The sequence below is a fragment of the Podarcis erhardii genome, assembly GCF_964252035.2.
Source record: "Podarcis erhardii genome assembly, chromosome: 5".
NCBI lineage: Eukaryota > Metazoa > Chordata > Lepidosauria > Squamata > Lacertidae > Podarcis > Podarcis erhardii.
The window spans coordinates 20,987,360-21,015,024 of record NC_138509.1 but is presented as its reverse complement, the minus strand read 5'-3'; the positions used below and the strand labels follow the sequence as shown (position 1 = coordinate 21,015,024).

Genomic DNA, 27,665 nt, shown 5'->3' with positions numbered 1-27,665 from the left:
CTGATCAGTTTTGCTTCCCCTCCAGCAAAAGCAGTTATAGATTTCATCGCAATTTCCGCCACACAAGTATGTGTTTTACCCCCCCCCTGCCCCCAAGCAAAGGTTGTTTATTTTTGAGCTCCCCACAAGCAAACCAGCTGGGTGCCAGTTCAGCTTATTTACTGCCGCACAGCATGAGGCAAAAGTGAGAGCCATTCAAACGTTTTTTTTCAGAGGGAAAAATGCTCTAGTGATCTCAAAAGCTCGAGGTGGAAAACCAGGGTGCAATATTCCAGTGCATCTGAAGTCTCATTGTGGAACTGTAACGTATGACTGGGCCCCAAGACTGGGCCATAAGAAAACAAAGCTGTCAATGGCTACTAGTCAGGAGAGTTAAAAGCTACCTCCAGGATCACAGACTGCATTTCTCTGAATACCAGCCTCTGGGGAATAACAGGAGGAGAGGGCTATTGTCTTCATGTCCTGCCTGTGGTCTTCCCATTAATAGACAATCTGGTGGGAAACAGGATGCCAGAATAGATGGGCCTTTGGTCTGATCCTGCAGGGCTCTTCTTTCATTCTGAAGTACAGTGCTACCTTGGGTTACACTACCTTCGGGTAACGTAACTTTCGGGTTGTGAACGCAGCAAACCCGGAAGTGTATACTTCTGGGTTTTGCCTCGCGCGCATGTGCAGAAGCGGCACCTCTTGTTGAGGCCTTTTTGGGTTGTGGACAGACCTCCGGAACGAGTTAAGTTCGTATCCGGAGGGTCCATTGTAACATTATTCGGGTCACAGAAGATACCTGAAACTGTCCCACAAACTCCAGCGGGTGCAGAATGCTGCAGCGAGGCTCCTCATGGGGTCCCTGCCATGGGAGCATATTCACCCAGTGCTTTACCAGCTGCACTGGCTCCCGGTGGAGTATAGGGTCAGGTTCAAGGTTCTGGTCTTGACCTTTAAAGCCCTTTGTGGCTTAGGGCCCTCGTATCTACCGGACCGCCTCTCCTGGTATGCCCCATAGAGGACCTTAAGGTCCATGAATAACCATAGTTTAGAGGTCCCGGGCCCTAAGGAAGTCAGACTATCTCACACCAGGGCCAGGGCCTTTTCAGTGATGGCTCCTACCTGGTGGAATGCTCTGTCCCATGAGACTAGGGCCCTTCAGGATTGAACCTTCTTTCCGTCGGGCCTGCAAGAGAGCTATTCCGCCTGGCCTTTAATCTGAATTCAGCCTGATCTTTTATTTCCCTTCTCTTCCCTCCCCCTCCCCTCTTATGAAGATCACCCACTCTGAGACCCCACAGCTAATTCTCCCCTGGCCTCCTCGCTGGCCCAAGTAGGACCAATTCAGCCAGCTAGCCCTGGGGATTATCTAATGCTTATTTCCCCGAAATTGATTTTTGAATTTTATTGTTATTCATGTTTTTATACATGAAAGCCAGTGTGGTGTAGTGGTTAAGAGCGGTGGACTCGTAATCTGGGGAACCGGGTTCGAGTCTCTGCTCCTCCACAAGCAGCTGCTGGGTGACCTTGGGCTAGTCACACTTCTCTGAAGTCTCTCAGCCCCACTCACCTCACAGAGTGTTTGTTGTGGGGAAGGAAGGGAAAGGAGATTGTTAGCCACTTTGAGACTCCTTAGGGTAGTGATAAAGCGGGATATCAAATCCAAACTCTTCTTCTTAAACTGTATTTTATGCTGCTTTTATAATTAAGTGTTTTAAATTTGTTGTTAGCTGCCCTGAACCCAGTTTTTGAACCGGGAAGGGCGGGGTATAAATAAATTTATTATTATTATTATTATTATTATTATTATTATTATTATTATTATTACCACCACCCTAAAGAAACCCATGCACGAATGCATGAAGCTCACCCATTAGAGCAGTGGTTCTCAAAGGTTGTGGCGCACCATACTGGTGTGGCAGGAGCAGATAGCAAGGGTGGTGGGAAGATTCAAGGGCAACTGAGCATTTGAACATTTCACTGTTGTATTATACAATATACTACAGTTTATACTATAGTAACAAGTCCATTTTTTTTGTTTGCTGAATATGGATAGACACCTTTTCAAAATTAGATACTGAGGACAATCTCACCATATAAATGAGATTACCCGGCCAAAGCAAGCTCACGCCTCTCATTGAGCTTACATACGTAAGGTACTGTTATAAGAATTTTTAGGTCTTATATATATAAAATAAATGTTCATAAATGTACCAAGCAAACACATATATAAATATATAAACCACATCCAAAACCCACAGGAAAAGTCCTAAAGCCATTTTGACTCTTTCAGTTACCTCAAATATTTCTCCACAAGGTCAAAGGAAATGCAGAAACCTCCCCATTGTCTCTGTCCTCACAAATCCTGCCTTAAGGGCACATTTAAGGTGTGAATAGGGTGAGCTTGTGACCTGGCTCAGGAATTAAGTATTATCATTACAAAAGAATGGCCAGGCTCCCTAGGTATTCCAGTCAAGTGACCATTAACAGGTAACCTGGCAGCCAAGGTAAAAACAAGGCACTCAGATTTCTGTTGTAGACCACCTTTTCTGTGATGTAGGTATGATGTTATCTGTGGGGTGGTCTTGGGCTACATCCCTTCTTTGATGTATGTATGATGTATTGGGGGGTGGCCTTGAGCTTCAGGGTAGCAATTTCAAAAGTCTATATAAGGGCTTGCACACCATTGTTCTGGGTTCCTCCTCCCTCCTGTGTAGCAGGGGAGGGGGTGAGCACCCTGTTGCAACAGTTAATAAAGCTTACTAGCTGCTTTGCTTCTCAATATTCTCTGATTGGTCTCTGTTATTTTCTCCTACCAATAGAGAACCTACAAAAGGAATCTATATGGGCTCTTGGATACCCCAAAAGGGAAAAGGGGCAGTTTTTTTTTACTTAGTACATATATAAGAGGCTAGTTTATAATTCTTTTTTGGGAACTATTCACATTCCTATGTAGCTGCATTGTTTTATACTTTCTGGGTGTCTCGTGATCATAATATAAAGTAGTTGTGTTCCATTTTATAAATCAAGCACGGTGAGAAGATTTGTTTGTTTGTTTTCCCCCAATGTATTTCTTATTAATTAAAAAAAAATGGTGTGACGTGAGCAGATTTTTATTCTGAAAGTGTGGCCTGGAGGAAAAAGAGAGAACTACTGCATTAGAACTACAAGCCATGGACACATTGTCTTCTCTGCCACCATAAACCATCACCACATTGATGCATGGAGATTGCAGGCATTAACCTCATCCCAGTACACTTTGCAAGACCTCAAGGCCAGAAAAAGGGTGAAAAATAGCTACAAAACTGATGTGGGTACTTTTTATTATGAAAAAATATTTCTCATGGGCAGAAGCACAACAGTCATCTCCATTTACACAGCAGAACGTGCATCTACATAGCTTTAAAAGCACCTGTAAAAACAGAGGGAAGCTTACTAAGATTTAGACAGCTGTTTCAACTTCCACTCTCTTCGGGAATACAGACCCGCTGATGGATTTTAAAACTGACCCTGGGAGCCAAGGTGAGCAGTGACAAACAAGCAGAGAGAATTCTCAGGGATTCCTGTTGCAGCTTCTGAATTCTTGAGAATTCTCTCTGCACCCTCCACCTTCTTAGAACATCACCTGGGGTTGGGTCCATGTGCATGTTGGAATCCAACGGCTTGGTGTTGCCAAGGAGAAAGCCAAAACAGCTACCCAAAACTTCTAAAAGCTGATTACTTTTCTATAATTTTGTGGCAAAACACACAAACCCAAGAGACTAACCAAACAGGAGCAAGCTTGATTGGCAATGACGGAGGTCCTGAGGACTGGGTCCCATTATCTACTGTCCACATGGACAGTTCCCACCCACTTTGCCGCATCAGAATGAACAGCAGCCATCCACTTCTCTTGGAGAAAGTGAAGAGCTGCACTCTGGAATTTTGCTGCAATGAAATAAAATGTTGTGTCACATCTCCCCCCCCCCCCGCCAAATTTTCTAGCACTGCCTGGCCCTCGCAGACATGGATCCTGCGCCAAGCACAATATGCACACCCAAAACAGACACACACAAAAAAGGAGTGCACCCCCCAAACCCCACCACTGCAGCATCTTCAGACCTCCTCTGTCCACAGATGACCAGCATGCATTTTGTGAGAGTACAGCTGAACACCAAGCCCTTCAACCTCCCAAGCCTGACAAAGAGCATATGCAAGCCTCTGTATGCAATCCAGTTACATTTTCCAGGGGTGTTCTGTCAGTTCTCTTTAGATTAAACCAGCCAGCTATCCTGTGGGGCATGTCATTTTAGGGGTTAAACCATGGGTAGGCAAACTAAGGCCCGGGGGCCGGACCCAGCTCAATCGCTTTCTAAATCCGGCCCGTGGACGATCCGGGAATCAGTGTGTTTTTCCATGAGTAGAATGTGTCCTTTTATTTAAAATGCATCTCTGGGTTATTTGTGGGGCCTGCCTGGTGTTTTTACATGAGTAGAATGTGTGATTATAGATAGTAGTAGAATATAGTAGAATATAGTCCGGCCCCCCACAAGCTCTTAGGGACAGTCGGCTGGCCCCCTGCTGAAAAAGTTTGCTGACCCCTGGACTCAATTTTTTGCAATTTCTTCAATGAGGGGGTCTTTAATTTTGGCGTGTGAGTAATTCAAATCTGCTATTACTTTTGTGACTGGACAACATTTAGCTTGCTAAGTCTGTTTTTAATGAAGAAGCTCATAAACTGCTTTTGGGGAATTTTTATTTTTACCTTCTGAAGATGTCAGGTAATGCTAAATAAAATTAGTAATACTATAAAACATAAACACAAGTACTTGAAAATCATTTTTTCGACACAATTTTACAAACATTTTACTTCCCAGGCAGTGCTAAATTATATTGATTTAACCCAAATATCTCTTAAGTTCCCAAGTTATGTTACAACCCCTTTTAGCGCTCCTCATTTGGGAGTCTGAAAGCTGGAAAATTCAACACGCCCTACGTAACACCTAAAAAAAACCCACCACATGCATGTGACATGAACTTTTTAAAGCAAAAGTTAATTTCCTAGCCTGCTTTATGATTTCTTATTTTCATTTCCAGATCTTTGATTATTATTATTATTATTATTATTATTATTTTTACAAAGGACAATTGACACAACTGTGTCCTAAACCTTTCTGAAAGCCAGAACTATCCATGGTCTCTGCAGACAATGCTACCTTGCTTTATCGCAACCTAAAAACCAGAAGTACAGCAGGAAATGGCTGACAAGTGTGGTATCTTTGATAAGGATGAAAGGGAAAAAGGAAAAGTAAACACAAAACACATCTGTTTGCATTAAGCCAGGAGACCCCCATCTCCTGGTGAACACATGCATTAGAACTTCACAAAGGCTGATGAGTAAGTAGCAAAGGAAGGTGAGGGGAACTCACACAGAGAGGAAACTCTTTTAACTCACACAAACAGCTCAGCTCACAGATTTTCAAATCTGATATAAAAAGACTAGCCAGAGGGCTGAGCTTTCAGTGTGGGTGGGTGTGCAATTCACAGAAGCTTTTTGTTCTCATTCTTATTTCTCAAACAGTAGTGGCTAACTCCCAGCCCAGGGGCCTGATCCAGCCCATGAAGCCATTCTTCTGCCCCGCTCTCCCCCTCTGTAAATCTTCTCCAATTTTGATGGAGGCAGAAAAATGGGAGTAGGACCATAGACACAGAGCTGGGCAGTGAGGGAAGTTTGTGTATACACACATGTATGGGTGTGTGTGAGAGAGAGACTGTGGGTGGCGACACTCTAGCATATACACCCCAGGGTGTATACAGTCCTCAGGTTAATAATAACAATAATCAGTGCTTTTTCTGGAGGGACGCAGGAGTACGCATTCTCCTAAACATTTTGTGAATCTTTCTACTTTTATCCATTTATTGTATTTATTTTTCCTGATCTGAACTATAAAATGGTGATTTTCTTGAGTCAAAATGAGAATACCCCTAAACTTTTTTTTTTTAAAAAAAGCACTGATGATGATGATTTGCCACTCCTGTTATATAGGCTGGTTTACACATTCATACACTCCCTAAAATTTCTCTTCTCTTAATGACTGGAAGCTAATTTCCTAAACAGGTTCTGCTGAAAATCATTTACATCCTTAAACATGGTGTTATGTACTGAGTCGAATAGGATCCAAACTGCAGCAGTCTGATTGGTCCTAGAACAATAGGATCCAAAAGGCAGCAGTCTGATTGGTCCTAGAACAATAGGATTCAGAATGCAGCAGTCTGATTGGTCCTAGAACAATGCAGCAGTATGATTGGTTGGCAGGAACCACCCAATCATGCTCCAGATTGAAGTGAATCCACAACCTGATTGGTTTACAGTACAATTCCGGAATTAGCCAATCATGTGCAGCCCATTGTGTAAATAATGTATATAAGGCAGATACTTTGAGGGGACTTTCATTCATTCCTCCTCACCACTATGAGCTGAATAAAGAGCATGAAATCACTTTGCGACTCCGAGTATATTTCACTGGCGACGAAGGTGGGATCCCGCTGAGCTGACTGCCACACACAGCACCGCAGCACCGCCACCTGCCGCACCGCTGCCTCGCACCGTGTATCCAGGCTTCAGCTCCGGGACACAAGGAACTCAGAATGGCAACTGACAGCAACTTCTCGCCGTTCAACCCAGCATCTGGAGACTGGGAAGCGTACGCCTCCCGTTTCACCTTCCTCCTAGAAGCCAAAGGGGTCACCGATGATGAAGACGCCAAGAAGAGGGCAATATTCTTCAGCGTCTGCGGAGAGGAGACATTTGAAATCGCCCGGGCTCTCCTTGCGCCTGAAGACGTTGCTACTGTTCCATACAAAACAATAATGGAACAGCTGACGGGGCACTTTTCGCCACAGCCCTCAGTGGTGGCTCGTCGAAATGCCTTCTACGCAAAGCGGCAAGCCCCTGGGGAAACCATAACTGGGTTTGTGACCTCTCTCCGCCAAGCCGCCCGGTTCTGCAACTTCTCAGAGCTGGAGAACATGCTTCGTGACCGCCTCGTCGGTGGCCTGAGGGATGAGAAGCTGCAACGACGCCTCTACGCTAAGAAGAACCTAACGTTCCAGGTCGCTCTGGAGGAGGCCCTGGCAACGGAAGCTGCCGAGAGGTCGACACAAGAGGCACGGCCGAGCCAGCCGTCCCAACCGAGGGTCCACCATGAAGACCTCACCGACGACTCAGGATCTGACAGGGAGGAGGTGCACCGAGTACAGCAGCGCACTCAAGCAGCCCACATACCACAGCTGCCTCGACGAGAAGGAGGGAACTGCGCAAGCTGTGGAGAAAGTCATGAGAGGAGGACCTGCCGTTTCCGCAATGCAGAGTGCAGACAGTGCAGAAAATCGGGACACATCGCCCGGGTGTGTCGGGCTCGGCCCACCCGACACCAGGCATCAGACGACCAATCCAAGAACCCCAGGTCCCGGGGCCCAACGCACCAAGGCAACTCGACAGAGCTCACGGACTTCCAGGTATACCAGTTGCCCCACCCCAACATAGAGAAAATTTATGTAGAGGTACAGATAGAGGGGGCCCCATGCCGCATGGAGCTTGACACGGGTTCAACTCTATCCATAATCTCGGCAAGGACCTTAAGGAAACTGTGTCCTACTGGGGGTCCCAAACTCAGGCCGGCCCCATTCACCCTCCGGGACTTCCAGAAACGTAAGGTCCCCACAATGGGGGTGGGGACCTTCAGGGTGCAATACCGAGGGCGGACGCGGCAACTGGACTTGCTTGTGGTCAAGGGCCCCTACATTAGCTTACTGGGATTGGCATGGTTTGGACCACTGGGGCTAGCTGTCACCGGGGTGAACCACACTAGCTTACAAGTGGACATGGACGCCATATGCAAGGAATTTCCGGGGGTTTTCGATGGGAAATTGGGACAGTATACGGGCCCCCCCATTGCTCTACAGCTTGACCCCGCAGTACGACCAGTCAGGCTCAAGGCCCGCCGGGTCCCGTTCGCTCTGAAACCCCGTATAGACGAGGAATTGGACCGGCTCGTGGAGCAAGGAGTGCTGGAACCGGTACCTAATGCCCCCTGGGAAACCCCAATCGTCACACCTGTCAAGCCTAATGGCTCAGTCCGCATCTGCGCAGACTACAAATGTACCATAAACAAGGCCCTCACGGCCCATGCATACCCAGTGCCAGTGGTCAGCCATGTCCTTGCCACCCTGGCTGGGTCGAAAATTTTTGGCAAGCTGGACTTGGCCCAAGCATATCAACAGCTGCCAGTAGATGAGGCAACAGCAGAGGCACAGACGATTGTGACGCACAGAGGAGCATTCAGGGTAAAGCGGCTGCAATTCGGTGTCAGCGTGGCACCAGGCATATTCCAGAATCTAATGGACTCTCTCCTTAAAGGGATTCCTGGCGTCACCCCCTTCTTCGATGATGTGTTGATTGCCGGGCCCACACCAGAGGAGTTTGAGGACCGCCTCCGCACCGTTCTGCACCGTTTCCAGACAGCGGGTCTCAAGGTAAAGCGGGAAAAATGTCTACTAGGAGTGCCCCAGGTGGACTTTCTGGGATTCATGGTGGACGCAGAAGGGGTCCACCCGACTGGGGACAAGGTACGGGCCATTTGTGATGCCCCAGCGCCCAGGAACAAGACTGAACTTCAGGCCTTCTTGGGACTATTGAACTTTTACCATTCCTTCCTTCCCCACAAGGCGGCGGTAGCGGAGTCCCTACACAGACTCCTGGACAAGCGGGCCCCTTGGGTGTGGGGCCATCGCCAGGAGGCCGCATTCCAGGCAGTCAAGGACTTGCTTGTCTCAAACTCGGTCTTGGCACACTTTGACGAGAGGCTGCCGGTGGTGCTAGCATGCGACGCCTCACCCTATGGCATTGGCGCTGTCCTGGGACACCAACTCCCAGATGGAAGAGAGGTACCGGTGGCATACTTTTCCCAGACACTCAACGCAACCGAGCGGAACTACTCACAAATCGACAAGGAGGGCCTGGCAATCGTGAAGGGAGTAAAAAAATTCCATGATTTCTTGTATGGGCGGCCCTTCACCGTGGTGACTGACCACAAACCGTTGCTTGGCTTGTTTGCCCCCGAAAAGCAGACCCCCAAGTGCTGTCTCCTCGTGTCCTCAGGTGGTCAATTTTCCTTGCCAGCTACCAGTATGCACTGATTCACCGCCCTGGGAAGGCGATGGGCCATGCGGACGCCCTCAGCAGGCTACCACTACCAGAAACAGGCCCCGACCCGGCACCTGCACAAGAGGTTATGAGCCTGGAGCTGCTTCCCGACCGCCCCATTCAGGCACAAGAAGTTGCACACCATTCCAAGAAAGATAGGGTCATCTCCCGGGTCCTGGACTGGGTGTGGAGGGGATGGCCCAGCAGCAGCCCCGGGCCAGAATTCGCCAGCTACACAACCCGCAAACATGAACTGTCGGCCCACAAGGGGTGCCTGTTATGGGGAAGCAGGGTCGTTGTTCCCCAGCCCCTCCGCAAAAGGGTCCTCACAGCCCTACACGAGACACACCCAGGGGTAGTAAGAATGAAGGCCCTTGCCAGGAGTTATGTGTGGTGGCCGGGGATCGACGGAGAGATAGAGGCCTGGGTCAAACACTGCCAGGCCTGCCAAGAATCCCGCCCAGATCCCCCAAGGGCCCCAGTCCAGTCCTGGGAGTCTGCCCGAGCACCATGGTCACGCCTGCATGTGGACTTCGCTGGCCCCTTTCAGGGGAAAACATTCTTCATAGTGGTGGACTCCTACACCAAATGGCTGGAAGTCGCACTGGTACCATCCACTTCTACATCCGCAGCCATCCGGGTACTACGCAGGCTGTTTGCAACGCACGGGCTCCCTGACACTCTCGTCTCAGACAACGGGACTGCATTTACGTCAGGAGAATTCCAAACCTTCACAGCGCAGAACGCCATCCGCCACATCCGTTCGGCGCCATTCCACCCTGCCACCAATGGCCAAGCAGAACGCATGGTGCGGACCACCAAGGACACCCTTCGCCGCATGACGCAAGGGGATTGGGAGTACCGCCTTGCCACATTCCTTCTAGCACAGCACAGCACCCCCAGCTCAACGACTGGCCGGAGCCCCGCTGAACTACTAATGGGTCGGCGCCTTGCAATCAGATTGGACCGCCTTCACCCCGATAGAGCTCAGGATGAGGTAGGGGTGGGGGAAGGCAGGAACCCCCGGACCTTCGAGGCCCAGGACCCAGTGTACGCAAAGAATTTTGGGGCAGGCCCTGCATGGGTACCCGCCACAGTCACCAGGGTCACTGGCCCCGTGTCGTACGAGGTGCTAACGGATGGGGGGCAATGCTGGCGCCGCCACTGTGACCAGATACGGCGACGATTCCCGGGAGAAAACCAGGAGGAGGAGGACAGGTCAGAGGAGTCCCAGGGGAACAGTGGGGCAGTGAGGCCCATAGAGCAGCAGGGGCCAGCAGGAGAGGCAGAACCAGTAAATACAGAGAGGTCCCGGGAGGCCGAAAGGACACCGGAACCAGAACCACGACTGAGCGAGCCGGTTGCGCCAGACCAAACAGCCCCATCACAGCCAGCATCCTTGGAACACGAGCCAGAACCAGAACCCCGGACCAGGGAACACCCCAGGCCGCAACGCACACGTAGGCCGCCAGCGTACCTTGAGGACTATGAATGCGACCTCCCGGGCAGGACTGGAACTTAGAGGGGAGGGGTGTTATGTACTGAGTCGAATAGGATCCAAACTGCAGCAGTCTGATTGGTCCTAGAACAATAGGATCCAAAAGGCAGCAGTCTGATTGGTCCTAGAACAATAGGATTCAGAATGCAGCAGTCTGATTGGTCCTAGAACAATGCAGCAGTATGATTGGTTGGCAGGAACCACCCAATCATGCTCCAGATTGAAGTGAATCCACAACCTGATTGGTTTACAGTACAATTCCGGAATTAGCCAATCATGTGCAGCCCATTGTGTAAATAATGTATATAAGGCAGATACTTTGAGGGGACTTTCATTCATTCCTCCTCACCACTATGAGCTGAATAAAGAGCATGAAATCACTTTGCGACTCCGAGTATATTTCACATGGCAAATGTAGTTTTTCCCCAAATAGGTTGAATCTTAAAACAATTGAAAATGCAGTAAAAAGAAAGAGTTCGCTTGTAATAGATCCAGTGGTTCAGTGCTCGTTTCTTCTCTTTCCAAAATAGATTTTTATCTTGAACAATTGAAAACGCAGTAAATACTTGTGATATACCAGTCCACTTGTGATATACCCGTAGTTCTGTGCTTGGATGTTGTTTCGGAAATCAGACGTTTCATTGCTAAAGAGCTTAGTCATCAAGCTTTGTAGTAAACAATATACAAGAGAAGACAAGCAGCAAAAGGAGCACCCCTTACAATATTTCCTTAAAGCTTGTTGCTTTCCCCCTACAGCGAAGACAACCCCTGTAACCCATCAACTTTCCCTCTAGCTCAGGGGTCCCCAAACTAAGGCCCGTGGGCCGGATAAGGCCCGAGGGACTCGTTTATCCGGACCGCAGTGACTCCTGCCGCCCGCGCTTACCGGGGCTGCGCAGCACGGCTGCCCACTTCCAGGTCAGAGGATGCACAAGCGTTATTTCCAGTGCACATCCGGTTCATAGGAGGCCCATGCACATGCACACAAGCTATTTCCGGTGCTCCTCTGACCCAGAACGCACAGAACACACCTTGACTTAGAGGCGGAGAACAAGAAAAAAAAAATTCCCCCTGTTCTCCCCCTCGTATGGTCCGGTGCATCCTATGGTCCGGTGCGTCTAATAGAGCGAAAAATACGGTAAGTACTCAAAAGATACAACGCAGGGGTAACCGACTGGTTGTCCGCCCCACCCCCGATGTTTAGGTGGCTGGTGCTGATGATGGGAGTTGGATTACAACAGCCTCTGGACAACATCATATTGGCTACTCCCCCCCCCCAAAAAAAACCTGTTTCTGAAAGGGGAGGTTCCATTTTGATATCTCAACTAGCCATCGACAAACCTATGCTCCAGGAATCTGTCTGATCTTTTGAAAAGCCATTTAAGCAGGTGGCAATGGATTTGTGAGAAATTCCGCATTTATGGGCTCAACTGCTTCCTCTAGGCTGCCCTGAAGGAGGTGCCAATTAACTACATCGGCTGTCAAGAGAATCTTGCAGCCTCACCTACTTCTCCTACCACAAGGATTTCCCTTTTAGGGAGGGGTCCCATTCAGAGTTTTAGCTACAGTCAGCCTTACATGGGCACAGGCACTTTCACTTACTATCTTTGTGCCAAACCAACTGTCACAACCCATGTTCAAAGAAGCCTAGAGTTGGGAGAGTTCTTGAGGATTATCTAGTCCAACTCCCTGCAATGCAGGAATATGCAGCTTTCCCATATGGGGATCAAACTTGAAATACCTTGGCATTATCAACACCATGTTCTAACCAACTGAGCTATCCTGGCTGTTAGAAGGCTTACAAACTGTGGCATCAGCCAACCAAAAATCGTAAGTTACAGCACTGGTTTGGACAATACTCCAGAGGTTTGAAGTTTTTAATGTTTGATGTTTTATTGTGTTTTTAATATTTTGTTGGAAGTCGCCCAGAGTGGCTGGAGAAACCCAGCCAGATGAGTGGGGTATAATTAATTATTATTATTATTATTATTATTATTATTATTATTATTATTATTATTATTATTATTATTGCTGCTGCTGCTGCTGCTGCTGCTGGAGGACATCCAGGCAAAAGAATATGTCCCAATGTGGCCTACATACCTGGAACCATACCATGGAGGCCGACATTATGGGGTTAATTCCCCATATAAAATCTGGGAATCAACCATGTGATTTTGGCTACATATAGGGGTTTTGCAGGCATAGATACAACTGCATGGATGGTGGAGGCAGCATCAGGCTTCATTTAAAGAGCAGGATTGGGCCCTTGAAGTATCATATGAACAGGTGCATTGTTCACTCTGAAACTGAAAGAGGGTCGGGGGGGGGGGAGAAAACTTCATCTTTCCCCCCCAAATTGGAATCTCCACCCCAACCCCCCTCCTCCAACCCACCTCACCCCAAATCCCTCAAACAGAAGAAAAACTCTACTCTTGGCAGTGGACTTTTCCCACATTTATATTACACGCACATACTTGCAGAGGCTTAAACAGCCTTTGTTCGGAAAATTTGTTGCAGTGTTACTTGTTTCTGTTGGTAAACAAAAGGTAGTTACTAGGAAGCTGGGCTTCCGGATTCCATTATTGTACAGTTAAAGGGCAACAGAAAAGATATCCTTTAATGGATCAAAGAACTGGTTACAATGCCATAAATAGTTGAACTGTTATGGCAATCAAGTTAAAGTCCACAGAACCAAGTCTCGCTGTGCTCAGAAAATGAAATGGTAAAAAAAACCCCAGAATACATTCACGAAGTTGTACTTGGCTGGGCTTTGCTCAAAGTGATATTTGCAGAGAGTAGAAAGCTGGACTTCTTAAGTCAGATCTGTGCAGCTTGTGACCGGCCATTAGTTGATAAAATTCCCTGGCTTTGCTCTGTTTGGGACTGCAAAATCAGAGTGGTTTTCAAGCTCGTGGCAAGCCCCATACATGGCTAAAAACTGTGTTTGCATTGCTGGTACTTTTATAGTTACCCACTTTCATTGGGGAGCAATTCGTAAGTGAAATGAAATAAAAAATTAAATCAAATCCCTTTGGTGGTGGAGGGAGGGAGGGAGAAAAAGAAGACTGTGCTACTCCAAAAGGTAAGTTTGGAGGCCAATTTAACCACATCATGGCAACCTCTAGGAAGACAGTGGTTATGTTGTTGTGGTAGAATCACCTTAACTGCGTGGAGAAGCTTTCAAACCACATTTCCTTGTGCCCAGAGACTGGATAGGAGCTTCCAGCCCTCATTTCTTTAGGATCAACATGCCAGAGTCTGTCTAGGGAATGTGTTAGTAGCTGGTCAACGTCTACCAAGTGGGTTAGAAGCTCCCAACCAAACTCTGTTAGGGTTCAAGCTTCAAGGGAACAAAAACAGACGAGATGATGTTCCTGGCAGACAGCAAGATGTTCATAACGAACAAAGGCTTACGGGGTCACCTTTTTCGAAGGAGGAACCAAGAAACCAAAAGATTCCAAGTTACCCACATTTATACATTGTTAAGAGAGCCGCTGTTCAAATGGCATCACAGTGCTGCTCTATACAGCATGTCTGAGCAAGAGGGGTCTCTCTTTCTGGTTACTCCAGGTTGCTATTTTGCTGCTGTTCTGTCTCTTCCTCTGTGTTTTTAAAAACAACAGCTCAATATAAAAACCAAGCAAGTGAAATGTTTCCAAATCTGGAGATTAAATGGTGGGGGAAACCTCCAGGGCTATGTTTGGATGTGTTAAAGGTAAAGGTACCCCTGCCCGTACGGGCCAGTCGTGTCCGACTCTAGGGTTGTGCGCCCATCTCACTTAAGAGGCTGGGCGCCAGCGCTGTCCGCAGACACTTCCGGGTCACGTGGCCAGCGTGACAAGCTGCATCTGGCGAGCCAGCGCAGCACACGGAAACACCGTTTACCTTCCTGCTAGTAAGCGGTCCCTATTTATCTACTTGCACCCAGGGGTGCTTTCGAACTGCTAGGTTGGCAGGCGCTGGGACCGAACGATGGGAGCGCACCCCACCGCGGGGATTCGAACCGCCGACTTGACAATCGGCAAGTCCTAGGCGCTGAGGTTTTACCCACAGCGCCACCCGCGTCCCTTGGATGTGTTAGACTTCAACAAAGTTGCAACACCAGCTATCAGGTTCTAAAAATCCAAAAAACTAAGGCTTGTAGGGAGATGACAGCTGAAGTCACCCATATGCTATTTCACAGTTTGTCATATCTTGCTCCATCCCATGGTCAACGCATTTGATGTCAACATAAAATCTGTCCAATCTGAGGTACACAGCACCTGAGCATTCAAAACATGGCAGATTTGGCAAAAATAGAAAAAAAGAAGACTGAATACTTACCCAGAAGATTATGTTGTAGCTGAAAAGCAGGTATTTGTACCAACAGCTGACTTCAGCAGAAGAATACCGGTAATAGTGCATCTTTTATAGAGCTGTGACTAGATAGAACCAGAAAAAGAAAAAGAAAAGAAAGATCAGTAAGAAGGAGAAATGCAGTGGCATTCAACGTACCCAAGCCACGCCAATAGTCCATAATCATTGGTTAAGTAGCGTAATTCCATATTGACTCACATGGCACTTGGGCATGTAATCTTTTTGTGTTAGCTAATATAACCACTGAGCCTCTTGGGTTTGCTGATCAGAAGGTCAGCAGTTCGAATCCCCGTGCCAGGGTGAGCTCCCATTGTTTGATCCCAGCTCCTGCCCACCCAGCAGTTCAAAAGCACGCCAAAAAGTGCAAGTAGATTAAAAGGTACTGCTCCGGCAGGAAGGTAACTGGAGTTTCCGTGCACTGCTCTGGTTTTGCCAGAAGCGGCTTAGTCCTGCTGGCTACATGACCCGGAAAAACTGTCTGTGGACAAACGCCGGCTCCCTTGGCCTGTAAAGCGAGATGAGCGCCACAACCCCAGAGTCGTCTGTGACTGGACTTAAATGTCAGGGGTCCTTTACCTTTTTTATTATTATTTGGGTGTTAACTAGATTGATCTTCCCTACACAAATAATCAAGAAGTAGGCCACAGATAGTTTATATGCTTCCTTTTAATTGTGTATGGCCAACATAACAGTTTGTCAACCTCGAGAATTTATCTACAACTTGGACAATTCTACTCCCCCATCTGTAATAATACGCATAAGCAGCTAATGTTTTACAGGCAAGTGCCAAACCTGAGCTAATGTGTATTAGAAACTTGGGGGGGGGGGAGTTTTCTGCAAAGTATGTGTGAGCAACATAGCAGTTCATTGGCATACACAAATAAATGCTTCCAAAGCAACAATTATGTTTACATAACACTTTACAGTGCATTCACAAATTTCAGTTCAGCAGGAAGTCCATGTGATAAGTTGTAAAGCCCAAAAGAAATTGACTGTGGCAACATTTTAGTACTTTGTTTCTTTTCAACAAATCCAAACCAACATCTCATCCATGCACAGAGACCACGAAGATGAGGCTGCCTAGCCACCCCTGAAAGTGCAACTGGTAGCATTTCAGAGAACGCTACCTTTGAGTTCCTGGCTTTCAGCATCCTGCCTAGCAACCAAAATTTGGCTTCCAGGACCTCACAACTACATTTCCCCTTATTACTGGTGCCAACATGCACCGCGACCACTGACTCAACGCTATCTACGATCAGTTCTCTGCAAGTCTGCCTAGCACCTATCAACCTCCCATGCTGGGTGATATCTGGTTTTCAACATTGTGATGTATCACCAGCTAAACATTGTGATATGCTGATATATCACAATGTGTGGAATAAGGATGGAACGATGTAGAGGCATTAGCTGGCTTCATGATTTTTCCTGCATAGTTTTTGTCAGCACCTGCTCTTGTGATTCACTGCCCCCTGCATGAAGGAGGAGAGAGCTGAGCCAGCAGAATTCACAGGGGCTGCAGGAATCAAGAGAGCATTGGCTGGCTTCACGGTTTCCCCCATATCGTGATTTTTGCATGGCGCGCGCGCGCGCACACACACACACACACACACACATCGTGATTCGTGATACATTGCCAGGTCAATAATTATGAAACCAATATCACAATATGGACTTCAAACTGGTTTTGGACAATATATCACCATATCGCCCAGCCCTAGTTGGGAGTGGGGCTAAGTAAGCCCATAGATCAGAGATTCATTCACTACTGTTTTCAACTCTGGCTTTCTGTCTCACTGCTTATTTTCCATCTCTGCAAATAATTTTTCTTAAAAAAACAAAAAACAACTGCAATGAACCTTGACTTCAGCTCAATGATCCCCAAAAGGTTTCATTCAGGTATAAACAAGTATCACAATACACCTGTAGACAAAGATGTGCAAAAACAACCCAATACTGTATTCGACAAACGATGAGCATGCATTTGTGAACCAGCCCTGAGAATCATGTTCTCCTTTCCATGCCTGCAAATAACTATAATGCATGGCCTTGACTCTGTCTCAAATAACACAGCATAACTTACTTTCTTCACTAAACTCAAAAGGCTGTAGCTTCCAGGCTGTAAAAATAGTCAAGGAAAAGACTTTCAACTCTCTTCAAAGTTTGCAGATTAGTCAGCCAATTGCCTCATAGTACTTTCATCATGTAAAAAGACAAACGGCTAGCACAGCCTCTCCAACCCACTCCAGACTCAGATTTGTTTACACTACTGCAACTGTAACGCTGAACAGATCAGCAGTGAGAGCCTCAAAACCAGAGACAGAAGTCTTCCTTTCCTCTGCCCTGAATGAGGTAGGCAGAGTTGACACTTTCAGCAACAGCAGAGAAGGATAATGGCAAAAGACAAGAGGAATGGTATGAAGACGGTGCAAAAATGTGTTCCGATATTCTCTGCTCATTACAGATTCTTTGAACATCAGCACGAAACTAATCATTTGAACAGCCCTGAATTGATCAACATCCGAATAAATTGCACTTATACCATTTTCAAAGTTCTTGCCTACCCCCATTCCTTGGAGATTCCTCTTCATAAAGCTCCAACAAATATTGTCAAAGGCTTTCTCTGCATCCACAAAAATCAAAACAGCTTTTCTATTTATGTCAGTTTCCAAAAGTTCTAGAATATCTATAATATTCCTCACATTGTCTGACAAATGCCTGCCTGGTAGAAAGCCTGTTTGGTCCCTGTGAATCTCCTCTAACAGCACTTTTTTGAATCTTTTTGCTAGAATGTCTGCAAAAATTTTATAATCCACGTTCAAAAGTGATATAGGGCGGTAATTCTTGACTTGATGTTTCTCAGTTTCTGTCTTTGGTATAAGTGAGATGAATGCTTCCTTCCACGATTCGGGAGCCTTTTTCCCCTCCAAAATTTGATTGCAGACTTCTTTCAATGGTTGTATTAACCAATCCTTCAATGCTTTATAATATCTCGCAGTTAATCCATCTGGTCCTGGTGATTTTCCCAGCTTCATATCCTGGATGGCACTCTCTATTTCTTGATCTGTAATTTTCTCGTTTAAACTCCTTCTGTTGTTTTCAGAGATTTTTGATAGTCCGTATTTTCCAATAAATTCTTCTATCTCCTGTTCATTTTTTGGCCCTTGTTTGTATAATTTCTTAAAGAAACTTTGAAAACAATTACTTATCTCATTTGGTTTATTAATAGACTTCCCATCTACTTCGAGTGATGTCACTGTATTCAATTTTTGTCTCTTTTTCAGTTGCCAAGACAGTAGCTTCCCACATTTATCTGCAGATTCAAAAGTCTTTTGTCTCATTTGTTTAATTTTCCATTCTATTTCCTGGTTCGTCAATTCCATATATTGTGTTTGATAGAATTTTATTTCTCTTAATATCTCCTGGGATTTAGGCTTAGATCTCAATTTCTTCTCCCCTTCTTTTATTTGATTCCAAATTTTCTCTTTCTTCTCATTCTGCTTTTTCCTCTTTATTGAATTCTGTTGTATTAGGAAGCCACGCATCACGGCTTTACTTGCGTCCCAAATGATTCTTTTTTCTGTGTCTGATCTCAAATTGATCTCAAAGTAGTCTTTAAGTGTTTCTTGGGCCTTTTTGCAGATTTCCCCATCTCCAAAGAGAGTGTCATTCATTCTCCATCTAAAGGTTCCAGCTGTTGTCAGTTTCATTTCCATCTTGACAGCATTATGGTCAGAGCAGGTCTTTGGGCAGATTTCTGTTTTTTTAACCTTTGATGCCAGATTACTAGAAATCCATATTTGATCAATTCTAGTCCATATCATTTTTGCTTCAGAGAAGAAAGTCCCCTCCCTTTCCAGAGGGTTCCTAGTTCTCCAAATATCGATCAGATCCATAGTGTCAGTCAGGTCAAAAAAAGTCTTTGGTAGTCTTCCGTCATTAGATATTATTTGTCTTTGGGCCTTATCCATGTTTGTAGAGACGACTCCATTCATGTCACCCATCATTATAATTTTAAAGTCCAAAAAGTCCATTAAAGTCTCATGCAACTTCTTGAAGAATTCAGCCTTCCCCTCATTTGGTGCATAAACTCCAACAATCAATATTTTTTCTCCATAAATTTGAATTTCCACTGCCAGGTATCTTCCTTGGTCATCCTTAAAGATCAATTTTGGTTCAAATTTTTCCTTGACATAAATCACAACTCCTCTTTTCTTGACTCTATCTGATGATATAAATTCTTGTCCTAATCTCTTATTTATTAAAAGTTTTCTATGTATCCTGGCAATGTGAGTTTCTTGTAAACAGATTACGTCTAGATGTTCCTTCTTTAACAAATGAAATACTTGGCCCCTTTTTCGAGGGTGGTTCAAACCATTGCAGTTCCAGCTGAAGAGTTGCAGAGACATTTTGGTTACTGGGTAGACCTTCCACCGACTGCACCAAGTTGTTGTTCCTCCTCGGTCGGTGCTCGGTTCAGTCCAAATGATAGATTTGAGATGTCCGGTACTTCCTCCTCGTTGACAGTTCCTTTCTGGAGATCCTCTTGATTTCTTTCCAAAAAGAACTCTTTATCCTGGTTTGTTTTTATTTTAATTTTCTTCCCTTTGTAGCTAAAGGACAGCCCTTGTGGAAATTCCCACCTGAATGGGATGTTATTCTTCTTAAGTAGATCAACTAGTTCTTTAAATTGATAAAAGGCCAAACTTATTGTAAATGGTATGGTTATGGATGAAATTCCAATAGAGAAAGGGACACGACAGGGATGCCCAATTTCCCCTCTATTGTTTATATCGGTACTGGAGGTTTTCCTTAACATGATTAGAAGAGACCAGCTGGTTAAAGGTATACAGGTCGGAACTAAACATTATAAGCTAAGAGCATTTGCAGATGACCTAGTTTTGACACTACAACAGCCAGAAACTAGTACAAAAAGAGTTTTGGAACTTATTGAAATATTTGGTCAGGTAGCAGGTTTTAAATTGAATAAACACAAGACAAAGGTGTTGGAAAAAAATCTCACGGTGGGGGAAAAAGATAGTTTTCAAAGGGAAACGGGTTTGGAAATTACTAAAAAGGTAAAATATCTGGGGGTGAACTTAACATCTAAGAATGTGAATCTATTTAAAGATAATTATGAGAAATGCTGGGCTGAAGTGAAGAAAGATTTCGATATATGGTCAAGATTGAGACTTTCCTTGTTAGGCCGAATTGCTGTAATTAAGATGAATGTATTGCCGAGATTGTTGTTTTTGTTCCAGACATTGCAAATTTTAGATAAGATGGACTGTTTCAAGAAGTGGCAGAAAGATATATCTAAATTTGTCTGGCAGGGCAAGAAACCCAGAATTAAATTTAAGATTTTGACTGATGCAAAGGATAGAGGGGGCTTTGCCCTGCCGGACTTAAAACTTTATTATGAAGCAGCAGCTTTTTGCTGGCTGAAACCATGGCTACTTCTTGAGAATACAGACATTCTGGACCTGGAAGGTTATGATAATAGCTTTGGTTGGCATGCATATTTATGGTATGACAAGGTAAAGGTACATAGAAATTTTAAAAATCATATTATTAGGAAAGCATTGTATAATGTATGGAATCGATACAAAGATTTGTTTGAAAGTAAAACCCCCAGGTGGCTGTCACCAATGGAAGCTAAGGCGGTAAAAAGATTGAACATGGATACAGACTGGCCAAAATATTGTGAAATTGTAGAATATGATGGTGAAAAGCTGAAACTACAGAGTTTTGAGAAATTGAAACCTAAAGTCCGAGACTGGTTACATTATTACCAGATTAATGAAACTTTTAAGCAGGACAGAAAACTAGGATTTCAGAAGGAGAGGTCAAAGTTAGAAACAGAATTGCTAGAACCCAATACTAAGAATTTGTCTAGAATGTATAATCTGCTGCTAAAATGGAACACACAAGATGAAATGGTTAAATCAGTCATGATTAAGTGGGCACAAGATATTGGTCATGATATTATGTTTGCTGACTGGGAGCAGTTATGGACCACAGGTATTAAATTTACGGCATGTAGTGCCCTGAAAGAGAACATAATGAAAATGATCTATAGGTGGTACATGACCCCAGTCAAGCTTGCAAAGATATATCATTTGCCCAATAACAATTGCTGGAAGTGTAATGAATGTGAAGGAACTTTTTATCACCTTTGGTGGACCTGCCCAAAGATTAAGGCCTACTGGGAAATGATCTATAATGAAATTAAGAAAATCCTTAAGTGGACATTTGTAAAGAAACCGGAGGCTTTTCTCTTGGGCATGGTCGGCCAATTGGTACCAAAGAAAGATAGGACCTTTTTTATGTACGCAACAACAGCAGCAAGAATCCTCTTGGCGAAGTATTGGAAGACTAAAGAACTACCTACTCTGGAAGAATGGCAGACCAAGGTGACTGAATTTATGGGACTGGCAGAGATGACCGGCAGAATCCGTGACCAGAAGAAAGAGACAGTGGAGGAGGACTGGAAAAAATTTAAAATCTATCTTAAAAATTGTTGTAAAATTTCGGAATGTTAAGATGTCAGGGGATTGGACACTAAGAATTACAGCTATAAATCGAAATTTATAAAGCAGAAACTCTTTTTAAAGAGAATTAAATATAAAAATGGGATGAAGAATTGCTAAAAATTTTGAAATTTGGATGCAGTGAAGGGGAGGTTTGGGGAAGTCGCATTATGTTTGTTTTGTTTTTTTCTTTATGTTGTAAAATCAATAAAAATTATTATAAAAAAAAAAATAAAAAAAAATGAATTGATCAACATCCTCCGAAATATTGGGAAATAATAGAAAAAGATGGAGATAACTGGAGGTTGCAGAGTATGGAGAAAATAAAAGATAAAGTGCGAGATTGGTTACATTATGCTCAGATTAAAGAAGTCTTTAAGTTGGACAAAAAGATAGGATTTCAGGTGGAAAAATCAAAGTTAGAAACAGAACTGTTAGAACCCAGTTCTAAGATACTTTCAAGAATGTATAATTTGCTGCTAAAATGGAATACACAGGATGAAACGGTCAAATCAGCTATGATAAAATGGGCACAGGACATAGGGTACAACATCATGTTTGCTGACTGGGAAAAGTTATGGACCACCGGTATGAAATTTACGGCATGTAATACCTTGAAAGAAAACATTATGAAAATGATATACAGGTGGTACATGACCCCAGTCAAGCTTGCAAAGATATATCATTTGCCTGATAATAAATGTTGGAAGTGTAAAGAGGCTGAAGGAACATTCTTTCACCTCTGGTGGACGTGCCCTAGAGTGAAGGCTTTCTGGGAAATGATATATAACGAGCTGAAAAAGGTATTTAAGTATACCTTTCTTAAGAAACCAGAGGCCTTCCTCCTCGGCATTGTCGGCCAGAGTGTGCAAAAGAAGGACCGAACCTTTTTTATGTATGCTACAACAGCAGCAAGGATACTTATTGCTAAAGGCTGGAAAACTCAAGACTTGCCCACACTGGAAGAATGGCAGATGCAACTGATGGACTATATGGAACTGGATGAGATGACTGGCAGAATCCGAGACCAGGGAGAAGAATTGGAGGAGGAGAACTGGAAGAAGTTTAAAGACTATCTGCAAAAGCATTGTAAACTGTATGAATGTTAAGAAAAATGTAAGATCTGTAACATCAAGGCTCTAACAAATTAATAACCTTTATGTATAAAAGTCAATGTAATTGAAAAATAAGATAAATTGTGGATAAATGGTATCCTATAATTAACCTTTGACAAAAGAAATCTAAAAGATTAAATTTGAGATTTGAATATTGGGAAATTTTAATTAGATAAACTAAATTAAGTTAATAATTTGCTGGTAAAACTTATGAGTCTAGAGAGTAGGAACAAGAGGCGTGAGGAAGTCCAAGGATGTTTATGAAATGATGATATCTGAAATTGATATGTTTTTATATATACTTATTGTCAAACAAAATTTAATAAATATTATTTAAAAAAAAATGAATTGATCAACATCCTTGGTGTGGAACCTGGTATTCTACCACCATTTTAAAAGTTACCACCAAAAGGTGGCATATGTGGTTCTCCGCTCCTGCATTTTATCCTCACAGCAAGATAGGTTGGGCCAAGAGATAATGAATCGTCCCTTCACCCAGTGAGGCTTCAACCCTTATCTCCCTAGTCCTTGTCCAACTCTCTGAAACCATCACACTAGCTCTCACCTTCAAACATTCAGGCTTTATGTGCTTTCTGTCTATCAGTTCCACATCAATTAATTCCTCCCATTCCTTCTAGAATCCATCTTCCATTCAGAGGACACACACACAGCCCCTTTCTACTTATCCATCAGGTGCTACCAAGTTTCCCTGCTGCCCCCATTCACATTGTCAGCAACCGTTCTGCCAACAAAGGTTTCTGCAAGAAATTTGGTTTCTGCAATAAATTCAAACAACTGCAATTTCTCCCGCTACTGTGTTCTTTTCCGGTTTCTTGTGTCCAGTGATGGACACTGGAGGACCATAAACAAAGTTTTCTCCATCAGCCTAGTTTAAATGTAAATGGAATGAATCCTAGCTCATTAGGTGACTGAGAATTTCTGCACTGGGGTTAATAAACAGAAATTATCCCCTGCCCTTAGTTTCTCAACTGCTGAAGCAACAAAAGTCAGGCCAAAATCAGAACAAACCTTCTACATATTCTAGAAATGCCCTTGGCTGCCAAATGGAAACAACACTCGAGTGATGGATTGCTATGTTCTCTGAAGGCATCTGTGCTATCAGCCACTCGCCTCAAATGTCCGATTTTGTTAATTAAGGTTTCAGGTAGGTTTTATACAACTGCTTCTACAAAGCTGGGGGTTTTTTCCAGCCTGCTGTGAGCAGTATTAATCCAGGCAGTAGAGTTTCCCATCAGAGTTCCCCGCCCACAAAAAGAAGAAGAAAACTTCTACCACAACCACCCCAGCCTTCTTCATTTTGTGTACAGTGGTACCTTGGGTTACAAACACCTTGGGTTACAAACACTTCGGGTTACAGACTCCACTAACCCACAAGTAGTACCTCAGGTTAAGAACTTTACCTCAGGATGAGAACAGAAATCATGGGCTGGCGTGGCAGCGGGAGGCCCCATTAGCTAAAGTTGTACCTCAGGTTAAAACGGTTTCAGGTTAAGAACGGACCTCCAGAACGAATTAAGTTCGTAACCACTTTATCTGTAAAAGTCATACATGCAGCAATGTTCTGTTTCCAAACCAAGTGGAAATTGATTTCCAGAAAGGGAGTGGGCCATTTTTGTGCTGGATAGAAACTGACACATGATCAGATACCACAGAGGACAACAGAGTTGTGGTTCATGGAGAAAGGAATTGTTCCCTGTAGCCCTTCATTCTCCCTTCTGTCTCACATAAGGGCAATGAGACATCTGACCTTATCTGCTGAGGGCACATTTGCTTGGCTACTGCTGACTGGAGAATAGCCAGCAAGGCAGTCGTGTTTCTCCCCATTCTGAAACTCCTTGACCCCTGCAGTTCTTTTACTCTTCCACTTTCCTCCACCATCTCTAAACAAGTCCTTAGAGTCCTTAGAAATTCAGATATATAAGCTAGGTGCCAAATGGCTCCTTAAACCAAAGTTGCAGTCTATGTCTAGTTGCCATTTGGGAGCGAAAGGGCTCCAAAGTCTTATTTTTCAAATGATGGACTGTGATTGATTATCAGTTAAACATCTGGCTCGTTTAGATGACAACCTTGAGCTAGGTTCAGAACTTTGAAAAGTTAAAGAAGAAAGGTTACTTGATCCAAGGACAAATTGGCCTATTCATATCTCTTTTTCTTAATGGTGACACGGACCATTCATAACATAGGGATATTCTTCAGAACTGTGAGATGGGAAGTGGGGGTGTGGTAAGTGAAGACAAGCTACAACAATTAACTATAACCATGTTCACCGCTCCTGCTTAGGTAGCAAAGAAAAAGCATTTTGGTTCCTGAAATTCATTCCATTTGTACAGATAAAATATAAACCCACAGAATTCTATAGGATGTGGTAATATTGTGTGAAAACAGTCCAGATCCAATGATGCCCTGGCACACACCTCCAGATGGTGGAGATGTCAGGTGCCAGCCTGGCACCAAGGCATCTTCACTTGGTCGCAAGTGGTCGAAAGCCAGGTGCAAAATGTGCCTGGCATCTGGCTAATTTCAAACACGGAGTCCTTGCCACCTATTGCCTATGACCCCCCATTTAGCCCTCAGATTCTACTCTTAGGAAATTAGAAAGCATACATATCAGACTGGATGACAAATCTCTCAGATCTCAGTTGAACAGATGTCAATTGTGGTTACTTAGTTGTGCAGGATTTGCGTGAAGGATTTGCTGTACAGTGGTACCTCGGGTTACAGACGCTTCAGGTTACATGCGCTTCAGGTTACAGACTCTGCTAACCCAGAAATAGTACCTTGGGTTAAGAACTTTGCTTCAGGATGAGAACAGAAATTGTGCTTGGGCGGCGCAGTAGCAGCAGGAGGCCCCATTAGCTAAAGTGGTGCTTCAGGTTAAGAACAGTTTCATGTTAAGAACGGACCTCTGGAACGAATTAAGTACTTAACCTGAGGTACCACTGTATTCATATTTTAAAAGCAGAACCCTTAAGCAATACTGCCTTTCATACTGTTTGGCACCTGCCAAAACACTCCCTTCCACACAACTATCTATGGCACAAGAGTCCTTCTGGACATAGCACTGGTCAGCCATAGACTCAATATCTAGCCTCGGACAAATCCTTTTCTGTCCGTCTTAATTCCCATCCTATAGAAGGGAGTTATAGAGTAAAAGCAGTTAAGGATTCTTCTAGCAGATTAACTATCTGGCCATAAATGGGCCACTTTTTCACAATCTCTAAGGTAGGAGATGTGTTGGCAGACTTTTGGAAGGTAAGATGTGTGCAAGGAGGAAAAAGAATTGGAGAAGGTGCGACAAGAACTAGATGTGAGGAACATCACATCATAATGTTCAGCTGCTCGGGCTTTACAAGGACGTAATTTATGCCCCCCCCCCATTTCTTTTTTGGTATCTTGAACGGTTTAACGGATTTATTCTGAAGAACAAAAAATGCACACTTTAGCAAAATCGCAGAAAATGTGACGCATGACTTGTCCGCTGTACCTGACACGTACACTATGTTTACCAAACCCGTATTTCAAACAGGACCCATGTTGTGTTCCAACATTCTCCACCCAGCACCCAACCCACAAAGGCAGAAAAGGAAGCTAACATTAAAAACAGGCAAACTTTGGGCAAGCTGCATGTCAGCCAAAACAATAACAACAATAATTATGGGCTCTAAATCCTGCTTTTAAAAGAGTCCAAATCTATACCCTATGTAGGCTTGTGTAAAATGTAAAGTGCAACTCTTCTTGCCCCAAGGCAGTTCCTTTTTCCGAGAGATTTGCAGGACACGGTTGAAGAATACGGTCTTCCTGTAACTCGGACACTACAGTGCCTCCCCTACTGAGGAACTGCTTTACAAAAGCACACCGTCAGAAGGAATCAGATGCCTAGTGTGGAAAGCATACTCCAAAGCAGGGGTTGCCAACCTTTTTAATTTTTATTTTTAATTTTAATTTTTAGGGAGTACCGGAAGCATCAGTCCCAAGATGGCTGAGTTCAGGGTATGTGGCATAACCAAAATGGCTGCCATGGGGAGAGTGGCATAACACAACATTAGAGAGACAACCACCCCCAACGACCTTATGATTACCATGGGAAATCAGTTGGGTCTTGCTGGTCCTGGTTATGGAGATTTCACACAGACAGACACTGGTGCTGTTACTGTCTGGTAACAAGGAGCAATTCTTATTACCAGTAAAAATGTACAAGGCAGCCACACCACCCTCATTTCACAGAATTTGTTTAGATTAGAAGTTAACAGCACATTTTGCCCCATAATGTCTTATTTTCCCCTAGGAGGGCCAGAAACTTACTTTAAAAACGAAACAAAAAACCACAACTGAAATCTCAGAGTCTGGGGCATCTGCTCACTGGCCTTGCTGCAAAGCTTTCATGGATGCCATGAACCCTGCTCCAAAGGATTACTGAGTTAAGATAAGCTTTTCTGGGAGTTGGCGAACCATTAAGGCTCCTTTGCCCCGTTTCAGTGCATTGAAAAGCAAGTGGAGCTGTGATTATTTGAGTATTCTTGTGAGGCCCCAGTATATGGAAGAGGCTGCTTAGTAGGTTATAGCAGCTAACTTCCAGGCCACTCTAGCTTAGCTTTGCCTTGTGTATGTCTGTTAACTTTCTTATTCTACTTGATGTGCCTTCTTCCTACAATCAAACCCTTTCAATAAGCTTTGTCTTGCTTGCCTGCTATGGCCTTTTTCCTGACACCTCCCCTAAGGGCTTTTCATATCCTGAACCGACTCAAACTTCCTTGTTGGATCCCAAACAGTTAAAATGCTTACACTAGGGTGAATCTGTATTCCTAACAGGAGGACTTCGGAAATCAGTGTTGTTACTCACCATCCCCCACTCCTGCCTTTCTGAACTAAGAGATGTATTTGTTTGCACAAAAAATTGCACACATATGTGCTAACTTACGAAGCACTACCTACAACTTTTTGCAAAACAAAAGCAGCTTTGGACATGGCAGATTTGAGGG

General features: G+C 44.4%; 1 protein-coding gene across 1 annotated transcript in view; it reads right to left on the bottom strand.

The window, feature by feature from the left end:
• The window catches only part of TSPAN14 (tetraspanin 14), a 55,532-nt gene that overhangs the window by 15,258 nt on the left and 12,609 nt on the right, over positions 1-27,665 (bottom strand). The window contains exon 2 of the mRNA XM_081861284.1: positions 14,991-15,088. Within this exon, the coding sequence (XP_081717410.1) occupies positions 14,991-15,071 (81 nt within the window). The 5' untranslated portion in view covers positions 15,072-15,088. The remainder of the gene's footprint in view (positions 1-14,990; positions 15,089-27,665) is intronic.